This window comes from Pempheris klunzingeri, chromosome 11, assembly GCF_042242105.1.
Source record: "Pempheris klunzingeri isolate RE-2024b chromosome 11, fPemKlu1.hap1, whole genome shotgun sequence".
Lineage (NCBI taxonomy): Eukaryota > Metazoa > Chordata > Actinopteri > Acropomatiformes > Pempheridae > Pempheris > Pempheris klunzingeri.
In genome coordinates, this window is record NC_092022.1 from 7,634,865 (window position 1) to 7,652,177 (window position 17,313).

The 17,313-nt window shown below is 42.0% G+C and overlaps 2 protein-coding genes across 2 annotated transcripts in view; one reads left to right on the forward strand and one right to left on the reverse strand.

Moving 5' to 3' along the window:
* The window catches only part of cacna1db (calcium channel, voltage-dependent, L type, alpha 1D subunit, b), a 76,641-nt gene extending 70,252 nt beyond the window's left edge, over positions 1 to 6,389 (reverse strand). Inside the window, exons 1-3 of the mRNA XM_070839846.1 lie at positions 6,356 to 6,389; positions 3,028 to 3,499; positions 2,382 to 2,487 (exon numbers count right to left, since the gene is read on the reverse strand). Of these exons, the coding sequence (XP_070695947.1) occupies positions 2,382 to 2,487; positions 3,028 to 3,499; positions 6,356 to 6,389 (612 nt within the window). The remainder of the gene's footprint in view (positions 1 to 2,381; positions 2,488 to 3,027; positions 3,500 to 6,355) is intronic.
* A 1,251-nt stretch (positions 6,390 to 7,640) lies between these two features.
* Positions 7,641 to 17,261, forward strand: dcp1a (decapping mRNA 1A). Its single transcript, XM_070840255.1, has 9 exons — positions 7,641 to 7,780; positions 8,128 to 8,168; positions 8,894 to 9,021; positions 10,965 to 11,031; positions 11,142 to 11,280; positions 11,835 to 11,915; positions 12,845 to 13,462; positions 13,633 to 13,854; positions 14,750 to 17,261. Exons 1-9 carry the CDS (start codon positions 7,649 to 7,651, stop codon positions 14,828 to 14,830), a joined length of 1,509 nt encoding a protein of 502 aa, XP_070696356.1. The 5' UTR covers positions 7,641 to 7,648; the 3' UTR covers positions 14,831 to 17,261.
* Positions 17,262 to 17,313: the final 52 nt, after the last annotated feature.

A 17,313-nucleotide genomic window follows, 5' to 3' on the forward strand; every position in this document is an offset into this window, starting at 1 on the left:
GGTCCCTTGCCAGTCTCAGAGAGAAAAGCAAATGTTTGCACTGCATGACAAAGACATTTGAGGACATCACTACACTTGACTGATTAAACTACTACCAAAAAATCATATTGCTCATTTGGAAATAAAATCTGGGGTAAAATGATTTTTGGTGACATGAAATGAATGAACACACAAATTAGCAAGAGAGGAAACACAATTCTGGGCTGGTGTTACCAGTGATCACTGATCATACATATAATTTATTAAGACTAAAATTATAGCTCTAGTAAGAAATCAAAGCCAACTTTTCCTGTTAAAGTTGCTACTGCGTTAAGGTTAGGGGACCTTTGTCGTCACAGTTACAATAAAGACCACAGGGTTAACCATAGGGAATGATTCCAGACATGGTTAAAAGACACCTATGTTGACTGTCAGTAAGAAACAGGAAACAAACAGCAGACAACAGATTCCCGCTTTCTGTTGACCCCGACCTCCTTCCTCTGTAGACTTTGGGTCAGGGTCAGGGTTAGGGTTAGGACTAACCTGGACTTACATCATCTGACATCAGTCGTCTTTTCTCCCAGAGACACTGCGGTCACACTAGGGAGCTTGAACTTGACGTGTTTGGCCATTTGCTGCAATGACTGATGCTGTTGTTTCTTCTTGAGAGGATTTCAAAGATCCAGAAATTCCATCTGTGCTCTTATCGAACTTGTAAAACCATATCAGCATTTTGTTGATAAGTTGTTTGAACAGCCAGATGCCTGAGGTTTATCACATCAGAACGAGTCAGACAGAGTGTGCGAAGCCCAGTTGTCTGCCGTTCGAAATTGATTAAACATCATTTTGACAGATTTGGGAGAAGATGGAGGATGGGAGTGGGAGGTTAAACATCAACCAGAACTTCAGCCGAGCATGATGCACCTGTCTATCTGCACTCTTTCACCTTGTTACTGACCCTCTCTGGTGTCACTTAGACAGCATTGTATCCTAAAATGTTCAAAACCAAATCTGCCTGCTGCCAGGTAGTGGTCTGGGCACAGTAGCACAAACACATAATAATTTTCTTTCCTCTTAAAATAGAACACAGTAATAGTCTAAATAAAAATGTTAAACTGCTGCTTTTCTCTAGATTTCACCTAGAATATCATTTTAGTGTCATACTTTATCAGATCTGAGTCATAGTCATACATTGTCTTGTATTGAATAGTGATAATCATTATTTTGTTTATAGACTGATGCTGTCTGTAATTATGGAAGCACCATGGCTTTCATCTCTCACTGCCTCTCTGCATTTTCCCCTCTGCTGCTTTTGCACCACAGGGAGCTGCTGTGATACAAAAAGGGACGACCCGCTGGATGTGTGTGTGTGTGTGTGTGTGTGTGTGTGTGAGAACAAGACAATGAAACCAGACACATCCATCCAAATATTGCCGGGAAAGCCCTCTGACGCAACCCACACGTCAAGCCAATCACACTCTTGCAAAGGTGTTGTGTCTGGCCTTTGTGTGTAATCTGGCTGATGACAAATAGTGGCACGAGCAGCTAGCAGCACAGTGCATGTGTGAAAAAACTTCAGTAACCTTTGCGGCACATTCAGGAAGCATGCGCAGAACCACATACAGAGCAAAGAAATATGTAAACCCAAGGACGAATTAAAGCCACCTTAGTATTAGACTGCTTCATCCCTTTAAATAAACCATCCAAGGTATTTTTAAAGGCCGAGTCTCCTCCTCATTAACCAGTAGTGGTAACACAGAAGGAGAAAGAAGCTTTAATGAAACCTGCTGACTGTGAGGTCTGCAGGTTTTCCAGAATTGCAGGGACGTCGATAAGTTGACACTGACAAACTGACACTCAATGACTAGTCGAGGGAAATTTTCCTGATTTTAATGCAGAGAAAAAAGTCAAACTTTATATGACTGTATCTCTTTTATACAAACTAATTCTGGTGCAACACCAAGCCTGTTCTGCTTCTACGTGCATTGTGTTACATACCAGTAAACTTAAAAAGTCAACTAAAATGTTTTTTTGTTAAAGTTTTGTTTAGGTATTTCTACCTCTTTTTTACATGTGTCTTTTCTCTTCAAACCCCTACATACCAGCTGTAAAGTGCACTTACACCTATTCTAAAAACATTATCACAATGCGTTCTAAAAGTTAAAAACACACGTTCCAGTTACAGAAAATTCACTTTTTTGGCCAATGTGTGACCTCTGACCCCTAACCAAACCCTTGAAATCCTTCTATGACGTTATCTATACCATCGCATGCATTTTGAAACAACAGGGATGTATACATGACAGTACGGTGTACTGACAGATGTACGATATATTTCAGCAAGTCCCAGTGTCTTCATTACATCACACAGCCTTATTTCTACATTTTCCAGTGCCACTCACCAGTTCTTGGTTGGTAGAGTTGGAGTCATCTCCGGGGAAGGGGATGTAGATGGCTAAGGCCACACAGTTGGCAAAAATAGACAGCAGTATAAAGATATCAAATGGTCTGGAAAGAGACACAAACTGTTAAGGAACACACAAAATGGAATTTAAAAAAGCTATCAGGGTATCAGGGTTTTGGAAGTTAGTGAATGCTTGGACATTGCAGGACTTTGTTTTTTTCAACGTTTAAGTTGATTAAGATGATTATGTAACTACTTCTATTTAAAAGGGCTTGAAGCCCATGAGGCCAATTCTAAAAAGAAATCTAAATTCAGCTAATAGTAAAAAGCAAAGGAATCTTTGTTCCATTATTTATTCATTTCCCCATTCAGCCAAACTATCTCATGAAATCATTCACTGATCAACCAAAACCTATAAGCCAACATTTCATTCCCTCTATGTATTCAAAATCCACCACTTGCAGCCATTTCCATTGTAAGATTAAAATTATGGTTCATTATTTCAAGTCATTCATTAACGCCTCAACCATCCATCCACTAATCTGTGAAGCAATCTATCCATACAAACAAATATAATCCATTCAGATACCCTAGACATCTGCCATCCATCCATTCAGTCGCTCTGTCTCTGGGTTAAAGGATACTTCCACTCCACCAGGCTGATGCAGGCCCTGCGGATCGGGTTGTTGAGGGTGAGGCAGAACAGAGCTCTGGGTGGTCTGCTGTTGGTGGAGCCGCCCTGCTTTTTGCTTTTGGCGTACTGCTGCCTCTTCCTCTGCGCCAATGAGCCCGCAGGAGGTGGTCCAGTGGTGCAAACTGAGGGCCGTGAACTCATGTTGGGCTTTGTGTCATCATCGCCCTGTGCTTGGCGAGCGGCGCTAATGGCGGCATGCCAAGCCAGGACCGGGCTGACACCAGAACCAGTGCCACCGGAGCCCTGAATGCCACTGTTGGCCCCAAGGAGGCCATAAGAGGAGCCAACGGGCTTGCCGGTGCTGGGCGGGGCCTGCAGGGGCTCTGGTGCGTGGATCTGGTGCAGGTGGGTGTGGCTTTCTGACCAGAGAGCTGAGGCGTCAGCGGAGGGAGTGGTCTTTCTGTTGCTGGCATACTGTGCCCCTGAAGGTGGGAAACAGAGACAAATCTGATATAATATATAACAAAAACACCTGCAAACATATGTTGATGTGTTGCTCTCAGCCCAGTCTCCAAGTCATTGCTATGTAGGCCACGCTGCTGTCTATGTCTGTGTTCTCTGTGTCGTTTTCAGCTACTGACGGCACCAAAAACTGGGCTTTTTCAAATTCTACACATAGCAGCTTTTTATCAAGTAGCGCATTCATACAGCTGGTGTTTCTTACAACAAAGTGGAGAGAGAGGCGAAGAAACACACATCGCTGTGTCTGACTTTCTCAATACAGAGTGCTCACATGTTGTGAATTAAGGGATGGTCAGTATCTCAGTTTAAAATGGCAAGTTTTCCATTTCTGTGAGCACAGAAGTGACAGAATTTAGTTTGTGCAAAATGGAAAAATAGAAAAAGTTTTGATTAGGGGACTGGAGATATTTATGGTGTAAAATGTGTAATTTCACATTAAAATCCAGCCTTGTACAACTTTAATACTTGCTGTAAAATATATGTAACTGTCCACCAGGACAAAGGGAGCGGAGAGTGAAAGAAGAACAAGGAGGAGGAGGTTGGTTTAAAGGGAGTATAGAGAGAGAGAGAGAGAGCAGGACAGCCTGCATGAATGAGAGAGACAGAGAGTCATTAAAATCAATGCAAACCACGAGTGAAAAAGACAGTGCCCTTGAAACAGTCACTTTGGTTCACTGCAACTCTACAGCAGAATCACATCAGCTAACCAACATGTCATGCTGTCCATCTAAACCAGCTCTCACACTGAGATGGTCAAAAATCAAGAACGCCGATCATTCATCAGAAATGTACCTGAGAGGCATCATAACTCTTCAGGCAGCGAGAGAAAGAGGAAGACGCACGGAGAGAAAGATGATCAAACAGCTGGTGGAAAGGATGAATAAATGGGCCAAGAGAACAAAGCAAGATTCTTCATCTTTAGTTTATGACCTGTTTGCTGAATTACAGTGATTTATTCAATTTTACTGTATTCTATAAAAGCTCATAGCTTTTGTTAAGAGGACAATACTGAGTGTGTTTTTGAAAGATAAAGGAGTATGCACTGAGCAAAGTAAGGCACCCACAGCATTATCAGTCTCAGCACACCCAGCTTCCTTTGGATTTACTCTGAAGTCAGTGTGATCAAACAGGCGAGATAAGCTCAGAACAGATATTTTGACACAGAGTCACCGTTTCTAATCTGAATGAGGAGGATAATAACTGCAGAACAGCAGACATAGCATCACTACAGGTGCAAAATAACAAGTGTTGCCTGTTATTTAATGAGGATCACAGGCTGCCTGACATTTTTGGGTTGAAACAGGAATTATCCCAGCGGTTCTGCTGGACACATCTGTCACAGGCTGCTGGATAACAACTGTTGACAGTAAGCGTTTGTTTGGGGCACTTCTCAACAGTGGAAACTGATTAAAAACTGAACTGGATATTCTTGAAAAGTTGATTCAGCGTCTCCAAATCCGAAGCATCCTCCACAAGCTGTCACATGGTTCCGAAACGACCACTTGACCACAATACACCAAACATAGTCAACCATTTTTCTGAGAACAACTCGTTTCCCAGTGGATTTGATGTCTGCTGTCATCACAACCATGCAGCCAAGAACAAGCGCTTACAATGTTAATACTCAAACTGTAGACTAAAATAAGTTGGGATAAATCCTAGAAGCAGACACGACTCGGAGCGTATAATCACACAGAATAAGCAGACATCCAGAGAATAGACCAAACCAGCGCTCTCGCCCCCTCTCCTCGCAGCGCTCCAACTCTCCTCCTGCGCTCCACGCACTGGGTTTGTCTTTACCTTCAGACTGTTCATCTGCTCCTTGCATCCTCGAATCCACATCGAAAAGATCCGTTTTAAATCCAACTCATCGTTGGAAAAACCACGCAGGGGTGTCGACGCGCGAGCCCGGAGCGAGCAGTTAACCTGAATTATAAAATGTTTTCCGAGCGCAAACCCTGAGAGGAGCGCCAAACATTTTCGCCACATCCGGGTGCCTGCCTGCAGATTCACGGCGGATCCGAGAGGACGCGCTGACAGCAGCAGTCAATCCGCTGCTGTCAATTATTCTCACTGAGGCTGAGGATGGTCGCAGGCGGCGGTGCGCTGGGGTCACATCCACGGCGGATGTGCACCTGTTGCTGCGCATTAAAAGCGCGCATTAAACCAAAAATGAACCAAAATGAAGTGTGCGGGGATTATTAGATGTTTTCATGTAGACTGTAAGAGGCATCAGAAGCTGGTGATTTATTATTTAAAGACATCAAAACGACAGACGTGTGTAAACTATGTGAATGGAGACAGTGGAGAAATCTTTATAAAACTGTGAGGATGACAGCAAACAGCACAGTGAACACAGCAAGAGGCCAGTCTGCTGCTAATTAGATCTGGTTGTATAAATTGCATTAATGTTTGTAGCATGTGACACACAAACACACAGAAGGATGCCCATGAATTAAGGCCCAGTCTCCCAAAGCTTGGCTGGTCTTAATGTGTAGCCTTATAGGGCTGTTTGTCTTACATAAAAAAGCGACTAAAACACCATTTGGACACATGCAAGCCAACAGTTTACGTTCAGTCTCCCTGATCTGCTCTATATATGTGTCCATATTTCAAAGCAGCGCTTAAAACGCAGTCACATCACAGTCTATGAATCCTTATAAAGCAAAAGCGTCATTCAGATCAGTAGTTAAACGCAGTCTCTGTGGGTGACACTGACTGTCAGGATCGTTTTTCTGGATAGGAGGATAAACAACATGCCTTCCCATGCGGTTAAACCCCAAAAGAGTGACTGTGTTCCGGGTCCTTGGACTTACCCCTCAGGGCTCTTCCCCTTATAATGAACGGCATTCTGTCACCTGGCTCTTCTCTGGGGCCTCATAGCGCCGTTTTCTGCCCTCACTCCGCGCCGATTCGAGAGGAAATGAGTCGTCGGAGCTGTGCTGGAAGGTTACCAGTGATTGGATTACCTGCGCCTCTATGGAGGATAAGAGTTTCACAGTAGCGCGTAATCCTCCGATTATAATCCCTGCCCCAATGTTCCCCCTGCAGAGGCAGGTGAGGCAGCTGCAGCCCCACTGGACCAAATAATATCATTTTCTGATTGTTTTTCTAAATTTGATGGCTTTTAAGTATTCTATCTATAGAATTACAATAAATAATCCAATATGTCAATGGGGGGGCTTCCAACATAATCTGACTGATTTTGAATTGTGTTTACAGAAGGTTGCGTAAAACTAAAAAGTCAGGATGAAACCTTGTCAGTTCACTTAAACTCCAAACATCTGGTTCACTGTGTGAGTGAAACCTAAATTTAGTGAGACATGTCAGCATGTTAATAATATTCACTTCACTGGTCCATACTACCCTTAAATTCCCAGATTAAAGACCTCATGTAAAATATGACAAAAATAAAACCAAAGAAAAGTGTTGCAGCGCGGCCCTGTGGTGTTTATGTAACATGAACATCAGTGCTTTTGTGCACATGGTTTTTCATTCCTGTTCTAAAAATGATATCAATCTTTGGTCAAATTCATTATTGAGAAAGTCAAATGTGTCTAGTATTCATCATCGACTACTGTACCATAAATGTTCCCTTTAGTAATATGATTTTTGTCTCCTTCGTGTTTAATTAACCTTTACGATAAAGCTAAACTCAATAAATTGTGTAGCTATTTGTATCGGTTTAATTTAGTTCAGTTTAATTTGATTTGTTTGATTTAATTTGACTGACATAGCAGTCAACAACCTATTTGGCTAAATTGTTGTCCATTGTTGCATGGCTTTCACCTTAAAACAGATATTTTTTTGTTATTACATGAAGGCTTTTGCCCCTTAATTTAATGTCTTTATGTTAATTTATCTGTGTAATTATTTTCATTATGGCCTACAACCTCTTTATAACTTTAGAAACCATCATTTCCTACAAACATTTCGTTTTAAGTGGCACTCTAACAAATCAGAAGTGACCGAATAAAGGTTTCAGATGAATCTCTGCGGAATAAAAAAATCTGTCGGAAACTTTTTTCAGGGCAGCTGTTTTCGGGGACACCGGAAGTTAAAAGTGTCTCCAGAAATCCGTCCGTGCGGGAGCAACAATCACATCCAAGATGGAGAACGCGAATGCAGGACATATGATGAGCTTAGCAGCTCTACAGAGACAGGACCCATACATAAACAAACTGCTCGATGTTACCGGCCAGGTGGCTCTTTACAACTTCAACTCCAGAGTGAACGAATGGGTAAGTTTGTCAAAAATACCGGAAACAACTAGCTGATAACCATTAAAAGTACGTTACCCACTTAGCATGCTAATGTTAGCTCCTCGATAAAAACATTGAAAACACCCAGAAACTCAGAACTGTGTTCGTCTTTACCTACTGTGGCTTAATCAGATATGTTCACAAACATGTTGTCTTGATACCAGTGTCGTTCCGTTAGTGTTTATGGTGACTTTTGGTGACTCGATTATAAGTTAGTCAGATGTTGTCTAGTAACGCTAGTAGTCAGCGTCCGTTGCTATTATTTAGCACAGTTTGGATTAGCAGGTGTTGCTGTTATTGACACATAACGTTTCTTATTATTTCAGGAGAAGACCGAAATCGAGGGCACCCTGTTTGTTTATGCGAGGTGAGTACGCGGCGTGTTTTTGATCATTTAACTCGACAGCCATGGAGGTTGTTTACTGTAGTTGGCGTTTGTTTGCGCTGACGTATTTTCCGCACGTGTGTAGGCCGCAGTCTATGTAAACAAACATAAACTGCGGTTCGCTTGGAGACATGCCTCATTTCCTCCTGCTTGTTTCCTTTACTTATAGATTTGTGCACACAGTGATTCTTTATTAGACTTTATGTCACTGTTTATGTCCATAAACACTGAAAGAAACTGACTTTTAGAGAGGAAAGAACAATTCAATGTGCTGATTGATCAGTTGTTTCAGTCGTTTGCTACATTAAACATTAAATGTATGAGACAAATTAGCTTTTTATTTTTGCATTACATTTGCATTTTGCTTACAGTTAAGTTTTTTGGTTCTTGGTCAACTAAACAAACAAGAAAACATCACCCTTGGCAGTGGTAGCTTATGATGGCCATATGTCAGTGTTTGAATCAAATAATGCATCAGATTATTTTTCAGTTTATCATTTTAGTTCATATATTTCAGAGTAATGAAAGTCAAAAAGTCTTCTAGTTTTTGGCCATGAAAAATTAATGTTAGTGAAGTCAAAGTAAGTTTTTAAAGTTTTTACTTAATATAGTGCTCAAGATGATTTCATGTGTCTCCTTCAAGGTGATGGTTATATTTTGCGCTGCCAGAGTATTATTTTAGTATCTGTAATCTTTGCACTCCTAAGGTCTGCCTCGCCTCGCCATGGCTTCACCATTATGAACCGTCTGAGCACGGAGAATTTGGTGGAGCCGATCAACAAAGACCTGGAGTTCCAGCTGCAGGATCCTTTTCTGCTTTACAGGAACGGCAACTGTGAGTATTTTGTCATGTAGAAGCTCCAAAATAGTCGATATCATACACAGTACAGACTTATCTCTGTGCCAGTGCAGGCTTAAATTAGATGTAAGTAGAGATTGTTGTGATCCAGTGTCAAGGATCCAATATTTTGAGAACACAGCTTGACAAGTTAAATGCAGCACATCATGATGGTCCAGTATACAGGAGGAGTTGTGAGTGAGCACCAACCCAAAACCAATCCAAATCAATGAGTATTCAGTGTTTGCAATGTGAAATGTGAGAGATTCTCCCACAGGAAGTGCTTATCGTAGCTTTTGTCATCACACCATTACAGATGTTGTGCAGAATGAATGATTGTTCTGTAGCTAGAGAATCAGTGTCTGTCTATCACACATTAAATAGAAAACACCATAATGGTACCTCTGAAAAGGCCGGACAAACACCTCCCCAACGCTGTCTGGAACATCTTTTTCCCCTTTTGCTTGAAGTCATTTTGGTGTCTTGAGGTCGCCTTTAGTATGAAAACTTCTGAAGAGCTTTTTCCACTCATGACCTCATGCAGGCCAACCTCAAGGCAACAGTTTCAGCCTGGTTTAGCCACAATTGAGTTGATATTCTTCTGCGTTGGAGCCAGAGCCAAAAAGGCCTATGGATTTGATTATGAATTTGGCTGCTTCTTTATATATATTTATAATTACTCAAATTGTCCATTTGCTGATGGCTTTATCCATTGTCAGACTCCTCTTGTTGTATGGAAAGAGTTCAGCAGAGTGTATGAAATCCTCAGATCTCTCTCAGAAGGTAGCTGACAGCACTTCCACCGAGGTAATCTATTAAAAGTCTGAACAGCAGTTTCATCAAGGCAATGAATAAGGAGTTTGACTCTTTTCCCATTTGTTTGCTTATAAGAAAAAATAACATGGCCAGGGTCAACGTCAACGTAGACTGCTCCCCTTTTGGACTTGGTTTGCCCATCAGCCTGGCTGGTATGGAAGACATGGTGTGATTTCTTGTTGGTATTCAGGCCAGAGCAGCTTCTCCAGTACCTTCACTTGAGCCCGAGTATTGTTGCCATTTGTAATTCCTCAGAGTGGGTCGACTTGCAGCTGGGTACAGTTGTTAAGTAAAATACTGGCTGACAATATTCCTCTCCAGGTTTTTATTCCGTCCGTTAGTCTTGGCTGCTTGTGTTGTTCTCTCACTCAGGCAAGATGGGAGTGTGAAGAGCCAAAAGTCCAACACAGGGAGATGTTGATAGTTAATGGTTGTGTGTCTCTTGCTCCAAGCCTTTTTGAGTACTGGGTGAGGGTGTGAAGTGTGCTCAAACTTAGAGTGCTTTTCAGAGAGACCAGTGCACTTAGACACACACACACAGACACCTGTTTACATCTCTGCATATTTCCCCTGGTAGCGGTAGATGCTGCAGGGAGGCAAACACTCAGGTTGCTAGGTTACCGCAGCCCCTTGAGGGACCTTGAATACGCCAGTGTTTCATCACACACAAATGACACACAAGGAAAGTCAGTGGCTATTGATTTAGTAATAACTGCTGATAAATAGTTTGTTTTTTGTTTACATTTTCTTGTGCAATAAGTAGTCGGCTTCTTGACCATAACCTATTATTGTTATTATTTATTACTTCAATCAAAAAGCATCTCGTACTTTCAGCATTTCACAATTAAATGTTAAACAGCTACTTGATTATCAAGGAGGGATTGAAAATTTTCTCCTTTCAGTTTCTTCTGGGGCAGGACATACTGTGATTCCAATGAGCACAGACACTCTGCGCTATAGCTGCATTGATTGATTTTGTTTTTTGTACTATGCTATGATTACTTCTTTTAACCTAATCAATTAAACAGCATCATGCAGCACCTTGGCAGGTGGTTTTTACAAATCTCTGTAGACTAAATGATTCCAAAGAAATTTAAATATATGGATTTGTTTTTTTCTTGCAGTGGGTATCTACAGTATTTGGTTCTATGACAAGAAGGACTGTCAACGCATTGCTCAGCTGATGGTCAAGTAAATATCTCAACATGTGTATATACTGTACTTGTGATGAAAGAAGAGCTGCTTCTAACTCATCCTAACAGTATTTGTGTCCACATCTCACGCTTTAACTCTTCGCTCAGGATTGTGAAACAAGAAGCAGACCACGTCCACAGGGAGTCGCCAGACAGGGCAGAGCCACGGAGGACTAATGGTGTGGCAGAACCACGCCCCATTGACATCCTGGAACTGCTCAGCAAAGCCAAGGAGGAATACCAGAGAGTGAGGAGACAGACACACACATGCAGATGCAAACATAACATGTTTTTATGTTCTTAGATGAGCAAATATGTTTTGCTTTTTTAAGAATTATTGGTATTTGTTACCTGTATGAGACCATTTCTTTTCATTGCTGATAGCACGTACAAAAACATGAATTTACACAGGCTGTTCAAAGCCAACAGCCAAGTCCAACAACCAACAGGAAGAAATTCAGAATGTTTTTTGTCTTTTATCTTTTATTTTTAGTCCATCCAAACCTCACAAACATTGAATGAAACACTTTCACAGGTCTGACTCAGATATGCACTCATGAGTCATACACATGCATGTCTGAGATTACAGTGTCACTAAATCCGGGATTATTTCAAGTGTGGGGGCGTCTGGTTAAGCATCTAGAGGCAAAGTCAGAATTTATGTTTATTCCAGTTCCTGAACCCCTGCATTTAGTCTATATATTTATCTTCTGGCTCGGCTTGATGAATTGAAAATGAACTGTAATTTCTGTGTGTGTGTGTGTGTGTGTGTGTGTGCGCACGCTCGCGTGTGAGATGCAGGCTCAGGCAGGTGAAACAGATGTGTCTCCAGAGTCCAACATGAAAGCAGCTGTCAGCCCCAGCACACCACAACCTGAGAAGGTACATACATTACACAAACATGTATGCAAAAAAGTCTTTTATGGTCTGACATTAATTCATTCATCTACATCATTATATTTTGAGAGCACTGTCATTCTGTTAACTCCTACATGCAGAGACTGCGGAGGAGAACTAAGACAAGCTGCAGGTTTTGTACCTCAGGTGTCATTGTCGCCTCATATATGGTTAAACATTTGGCAGCTGCTAATAATGTTGGTTATGTTTCAAACAGGCAGCCAAATGCAGTCATCCAGTCCATGTCACTGCCACTGGTGCAAGTTGTTACACCTCCAGGGTTTATGAGTCGGAGTTTAAGAATCCAATATATGGGCATACTACTTGTGTTCATTTTTACAGACAATGCTGATTTTACCTACTTTAAAGTTGGGTTTCCATTGGTTCAGAGTACACCCTGGACTGGTGCCAGCCATTCACACTCACACCTACGGGCAATTTAGAGCCATCAATTAACCTAACCTGCATCTCTTTGTGGGAGGAGGCTGGAGTACCCACAGAAACCCCACGCAAACACTGGTAGAACATGCAAACTCCACACAGAAAGGCACCAGGTTCAAATTGCAAACCACATTATTGCCGGCTGGCAGATTTGAGGGAACAGTGCTAACCACCGTGCCGCCCCTTTGTGGTCCTTTTTCTGATGAGTCAATTAATTGTTGTATATATGTATACAAGTATCAGAAAACACTGAACAATGCCCATCACAAGTTCCCAGAGTCCATTATGGCGTCTTCATATTGCAGAGCAAGGGATACTCTATTTACAGTAATATCAAAGAGAGAAAAGCAGGAAATCCCCACATTTAAGAAACTGCTTTAGTGATTTTTCTGCTGATTGAAGTGCTGCTTGTATGTGCTCTTATGTGTTTTGATTTCCACCCAGCTCACAGATTTCTTCTTTTGACCCACCAGAGCTCTCATACAATGGTGAAGCAGATCACAGTTGAGGAACTTTTTGGCTCGTCTCTCCCTAAGGACCCCTCTCTACCCACCATGCCTGCACAGCGTACCACCACTGCTTCCGGTGACCCGTCCACTGCTTATCTCCAGAACCAGTCTTATCCCACTCCACCCCACCAAAACCCACTTCTCCCTCCCCATCTTGCAGCCCCAGACCCTGGGTCAAACCTGCGACACCAAACCCCTGGCCTGCTCCCAGCTCCGTACGCGCTACACCCTAGCCCTGTATTCCAGTCAGTAGGCCCCAGGTCAGACCCCCAACCTCGGTGCTCAGTCTCCCCTCTCATGATGCCTCCAGCTGGCTCAGAGCCTCGGGCTCCTCCCGCTGGACCTGCAGCATCGTCAGCAGCTCCTACAACCTATTTGGGACAGGAGATACTCAGCACACTCAAAGCAACAGTGCCATCTGTAAATTCGGACATCCACAAACCAATCCTTGCACCCAACTTCCTGCCAAGCACGCTGTTCCCACCCCATAGCTTCCAAGACCCCATGGGGAAACCTCTTCTCCAGCACAGCAAGGAGATGGATGTTTTCTCTCAGCCTCCAAACTTGATCAAACCGATGTCTGTGAGTTCAACACTTTTCTCGGCAGCTGTTTTTGTGGATCTGTTCACGACCTCAGCGGTGTCTTTTCTTTCACAGTTCTGCCACAACAGATTAGATTATGATCCAGCATGTTGGTCATTCTAGTGTCGTTTCTTCTTTGTCTCACTTCGTCTTTCCTTTTCTGTTCTCAGGCTGTACCCATGAGTCCAGCTCTTGCTGTTCCAGGGTCGGCGGTTTCTGTTCTCCTCTCCCCCAGCGCCTTCCAGCAGTCCATCAATATGACAACAGCAGCAGCATCAGTGGTCCCTCCTGCCCTCTCCGAGGCCACCTCCACCTCTGTAGGAGCTGTGGAGCCTCCACAAGTGACCTGCAGCAAAACACAACTACAGGAGACTCTGATACACCTCATTAAGGTACACCGGGGGTGTAAAGACATGAAAGCAGTATAGCTGGCAGGCAGGAGTAGTAAACACCTAAGCTAGCTGTTCTCCATTGCCATACTGTTAAAATTTAAAAATGAAGCTACCTGCTTAGTAAGCAGGTAGTGTTGGTTAAATTAAAGGTTGTTTTCACCACAGGATCTTCCTCAGAGAGCCAAGAACCTTTTGAGGAACTTAAGAATTAAAACTGCCCTTCAGTCAGAAGTACCAGAGACTAAATTTACCTCCTGGTTTTAGGCACCAACAGTTGATGATCAGTCAAATACACTTCAGGTTGCAAGTATAGCTTGTGTACAGTGACTAGTGTCAATGTTGGGAGGGAGGGACAGACATTTCTTGATGTTGTTAAATCATAAAACAATGTTAGTTTTTTGTTTTCGTCTTCCCAACTAATTAATAAAAATATGAAAGCATAAAGAGAGATCACATACGGGGTGAGAGAGAGCTAGAGAGTGACAATGTGAGTATAGGAGAGAAATAAAGCTTTATTTGCTGATCGTTTCATGGTGGTTACATTGTAAAGCTCAAGTACAACAGATCTACTGTTGGAGACCAATTTTCCAAAGTTTTCACGTCTCCTCCCGTATCTGCATTTTCCCTTCTCATTCATTCATTTCATGCACTTACATCAGAGTCAGAGTGGTTTCAGTGGAACTCATTTGACTCAACTCAATTGACACTGTGTTGTGTGAGTAATCCAGAGTAAAAGAGAACCCGATTCTGAGAGGAGATGCTCCTGTTGAGTTTTGAGCGTTTCAATCAGAATAAATGATCCACTTAAGAGGTTGAATCCCAGTGAAAAGTCTGAGACGCACACTTTCAGGTGGACTTTGTTGACTCCTCTCTCGTTTGTTTCCTCCCCATCTAGAACGACTCGGACTTCCTCAGCGCCATTCATGATGCTTACCTGCAGAGTTTGTCCAAGGACTTTAGCAACATGAAGCCATAGTGGACTTCAGCCATCGCCACCGGTACTTTGTAACCTGTGAAACATCCAGACGTTAAGGGGAGTTAAAACAGGTTTTTGACACACTCTACACCACAGCTCTTCAAGACTAGTCTGTGTTCTGAGGGTTGTTCTAGCATGCACTGCGCCATTTAACCCCATAATCCCGGACTCAGAACTTGTTTTTTGAGTTCTCACCTGAACACAGATCCTGTCCTGGATACTTGTGTTACCTTGGATCAACTTTTTGTCTGCTTATGGCAAACCAGAACTACCACAGGAGAGAAGGATGAGACAAAACTTTGCAGTGCGGCCTCGAGTTTTCAGTTTTACTTCAGAAATATGATGAAACCGTCGGCCTCATACTGGTTAAGTTTGGCTGTTGCTAGTTTGATTCACTTGAGGGCGGGACCAGAGCGGAGCTTCTGTGATCTCGGACGATCTTGCAGCTTGAACATTATTATGGGAACTGCAGACGCTGCTTCTCTTGCTCATCTCACGTCTTTGGAGTTCTTGCAGTGCAAGAGTACGGGAACATTGATCACACACTCCCACTCCACCTGCTTATTAAGAAAAAGGCCTCAGAACTGTTTTTAGGGTCTTTGCAGATAAAAACTGTCCCACGGCAGCATTAAAAAAGGGACTGCTCATTATTCTCTCTTCACTTATTGAACCCTCTCCCTCCAAGTAATGCTGAGGTCTGTATATTTTTGGAAACACCACAGAGCCACCGAACAGCCGTTACAGTTTTTGTGGCATTTTGTGTTTGTCAGTGTCTCTTAATGAGATCGTTGAGGAATTTTTTCAACCTTTGTCCAAGGAGGATAAAGAACCTCCCTTATTGTTTGAAGAAGCACTTGCAGCTTAGAGCTCAAACTAAGAGTCAGTTCCTCTCGCCTGCTTTTTTTTAAACTTTATTTAGAGACTATGACGTGTTCATAAAGACACAGATGAATGCACAAACCGGCTCCTGCGCCACTTTCCCGTCTCCTGTATTTCTGCTTGGTCTTTCTCTCTTTGTTTTCCTCTTCGTCCTTGTTTTCTTCTCTCCTCCACCAGCCGAGCTCGCAGTAGACGACAGTCGCAATGTCTTTAGGGATACCAGCATTTTGGGATATGTTAGGATGGTACAGTAGAGCTGAGCTTTATCTGAACCTCTGGGGTCTGGTTCTGCAACTTATCTATAATTTAGATTTGAGCAAAAAAACAAAAAATTGCAATTCTTTTTGGATTATTAAAAAAAGTAAGGGGGAACTGATGGCTGATGTGCTTTTGATGGCATCAGTTCATACCAGTGATCCAAACTAATGATGAAAAAATATAAGCTACCTCCATTCCTGTCTTTAAATTTATTTTGCCAGGTAACTTTTGAGTCTCAAGTCACAAAGACTTACAGACAAAATGTTGCTTTTGTGGTAATTTGGTGGGTTTTTGTTTTTGTTTTTTTGCAGTAAAATGCTACTGCAGCACAGAAGCGTAAACCCTGCAGACCTGAATGGCTGTTGATGATCAAATTGATTAAATGTACATCAAAAATTTCAATTATTTGAAAAGCTTTTAAACATCTAGAGAAAAAAAAAGTCAATGATGTGGCATCAGGTTATGAATAAGTGCACAGAAAGCCATTAAAACAGTCTAAAAATAATATAAAAGCATAATGTAAGTTGTGAGATTTTGTTACGGACGTGCAGTGATGTTTGACTCTCATGGATGATCAGGCTGCTTTTCCACATGTTAAAATGCAGACGCTATAGTTCTCTGAGCAGTCAGTGTACCAAGTCATTCCAGATGGACATAAACGTTGGCGCTAGATGTTCTTCGTGTTTTGTAAACAACATGAATTGCAGAGATGGCGGCTCGAAAAATGTTCATGTCACTTGTGGATCATGCAGGAAATCACGTGATCAATAATGACAGAAGCAGTGACATGAATTCCTGCCTCTCTTGATTGTGATACCACAACTTAGCATCTTTGAATGTATTTGATGTTTACTCAAAGTATGTGCCAGTCTTGTTTTTCTTTTCTGTTTTGCATATTTAAGTTCAATTCAAGATTCACGTGAGCTGTCAATCATTTTTATTTCTTATTTTTAATTTTGCCAAAATTTTGATTTATCAAGCAAAAAGGTTGTGTCCGTCAGGGAGCAAAGCAAATCATTTGTACACTTTGCTTCATTTCAGAGGTCATCTTGCCAACACTTCTGGCATGTGTTGGTTAAATAAACGCGCACAGGAAGAATGATTGAAATGAAGAGTTTTTTAATCCCGGTCACATATTTAAGATTTTAAGGTTATTTTATGCTTTGGTATAATTTATCTTATTGGCCAGAGATCTGATTTGGGGGAAAGTCTTTGCAAATTACATTAATTTTCTAAGATTGTTGTCACTGTGCATAATTTGGTTTATTATGACTATTTTGTGATATTAAAGATTTGAAAATAGGGTTGTCTGTTTTTGTTTGCTGCTGGGAGGAGCTGCTGTGTTT

What these genes read in the sequence shown, in the direction of transcription:
- dcp1a (XM_070840255.1), top strand. Translation starts at nt 7,649, where the DNA reads ATGGAGAACGCGAATGCAGGACATATGATGAGCTTAGCAGCTCTACAG. An exon ending in GCACACCACAACCTGAGAAG is followed by an intron (nt 11,916 to 12,844) that starts GTACATACATTA and finishes TTGACCCACCAG; the next exon opens with AGCTCTCATACAATGGTGAA. An exon ending in CTCTGATACACCTCATTAAG is followed by an intron (nt 13,855 to 14,749) that starts GTACACCGGGGG and finishes CTCCCCATCTAG; the next exon opens with AACGACTCGGACTTCCTCAG.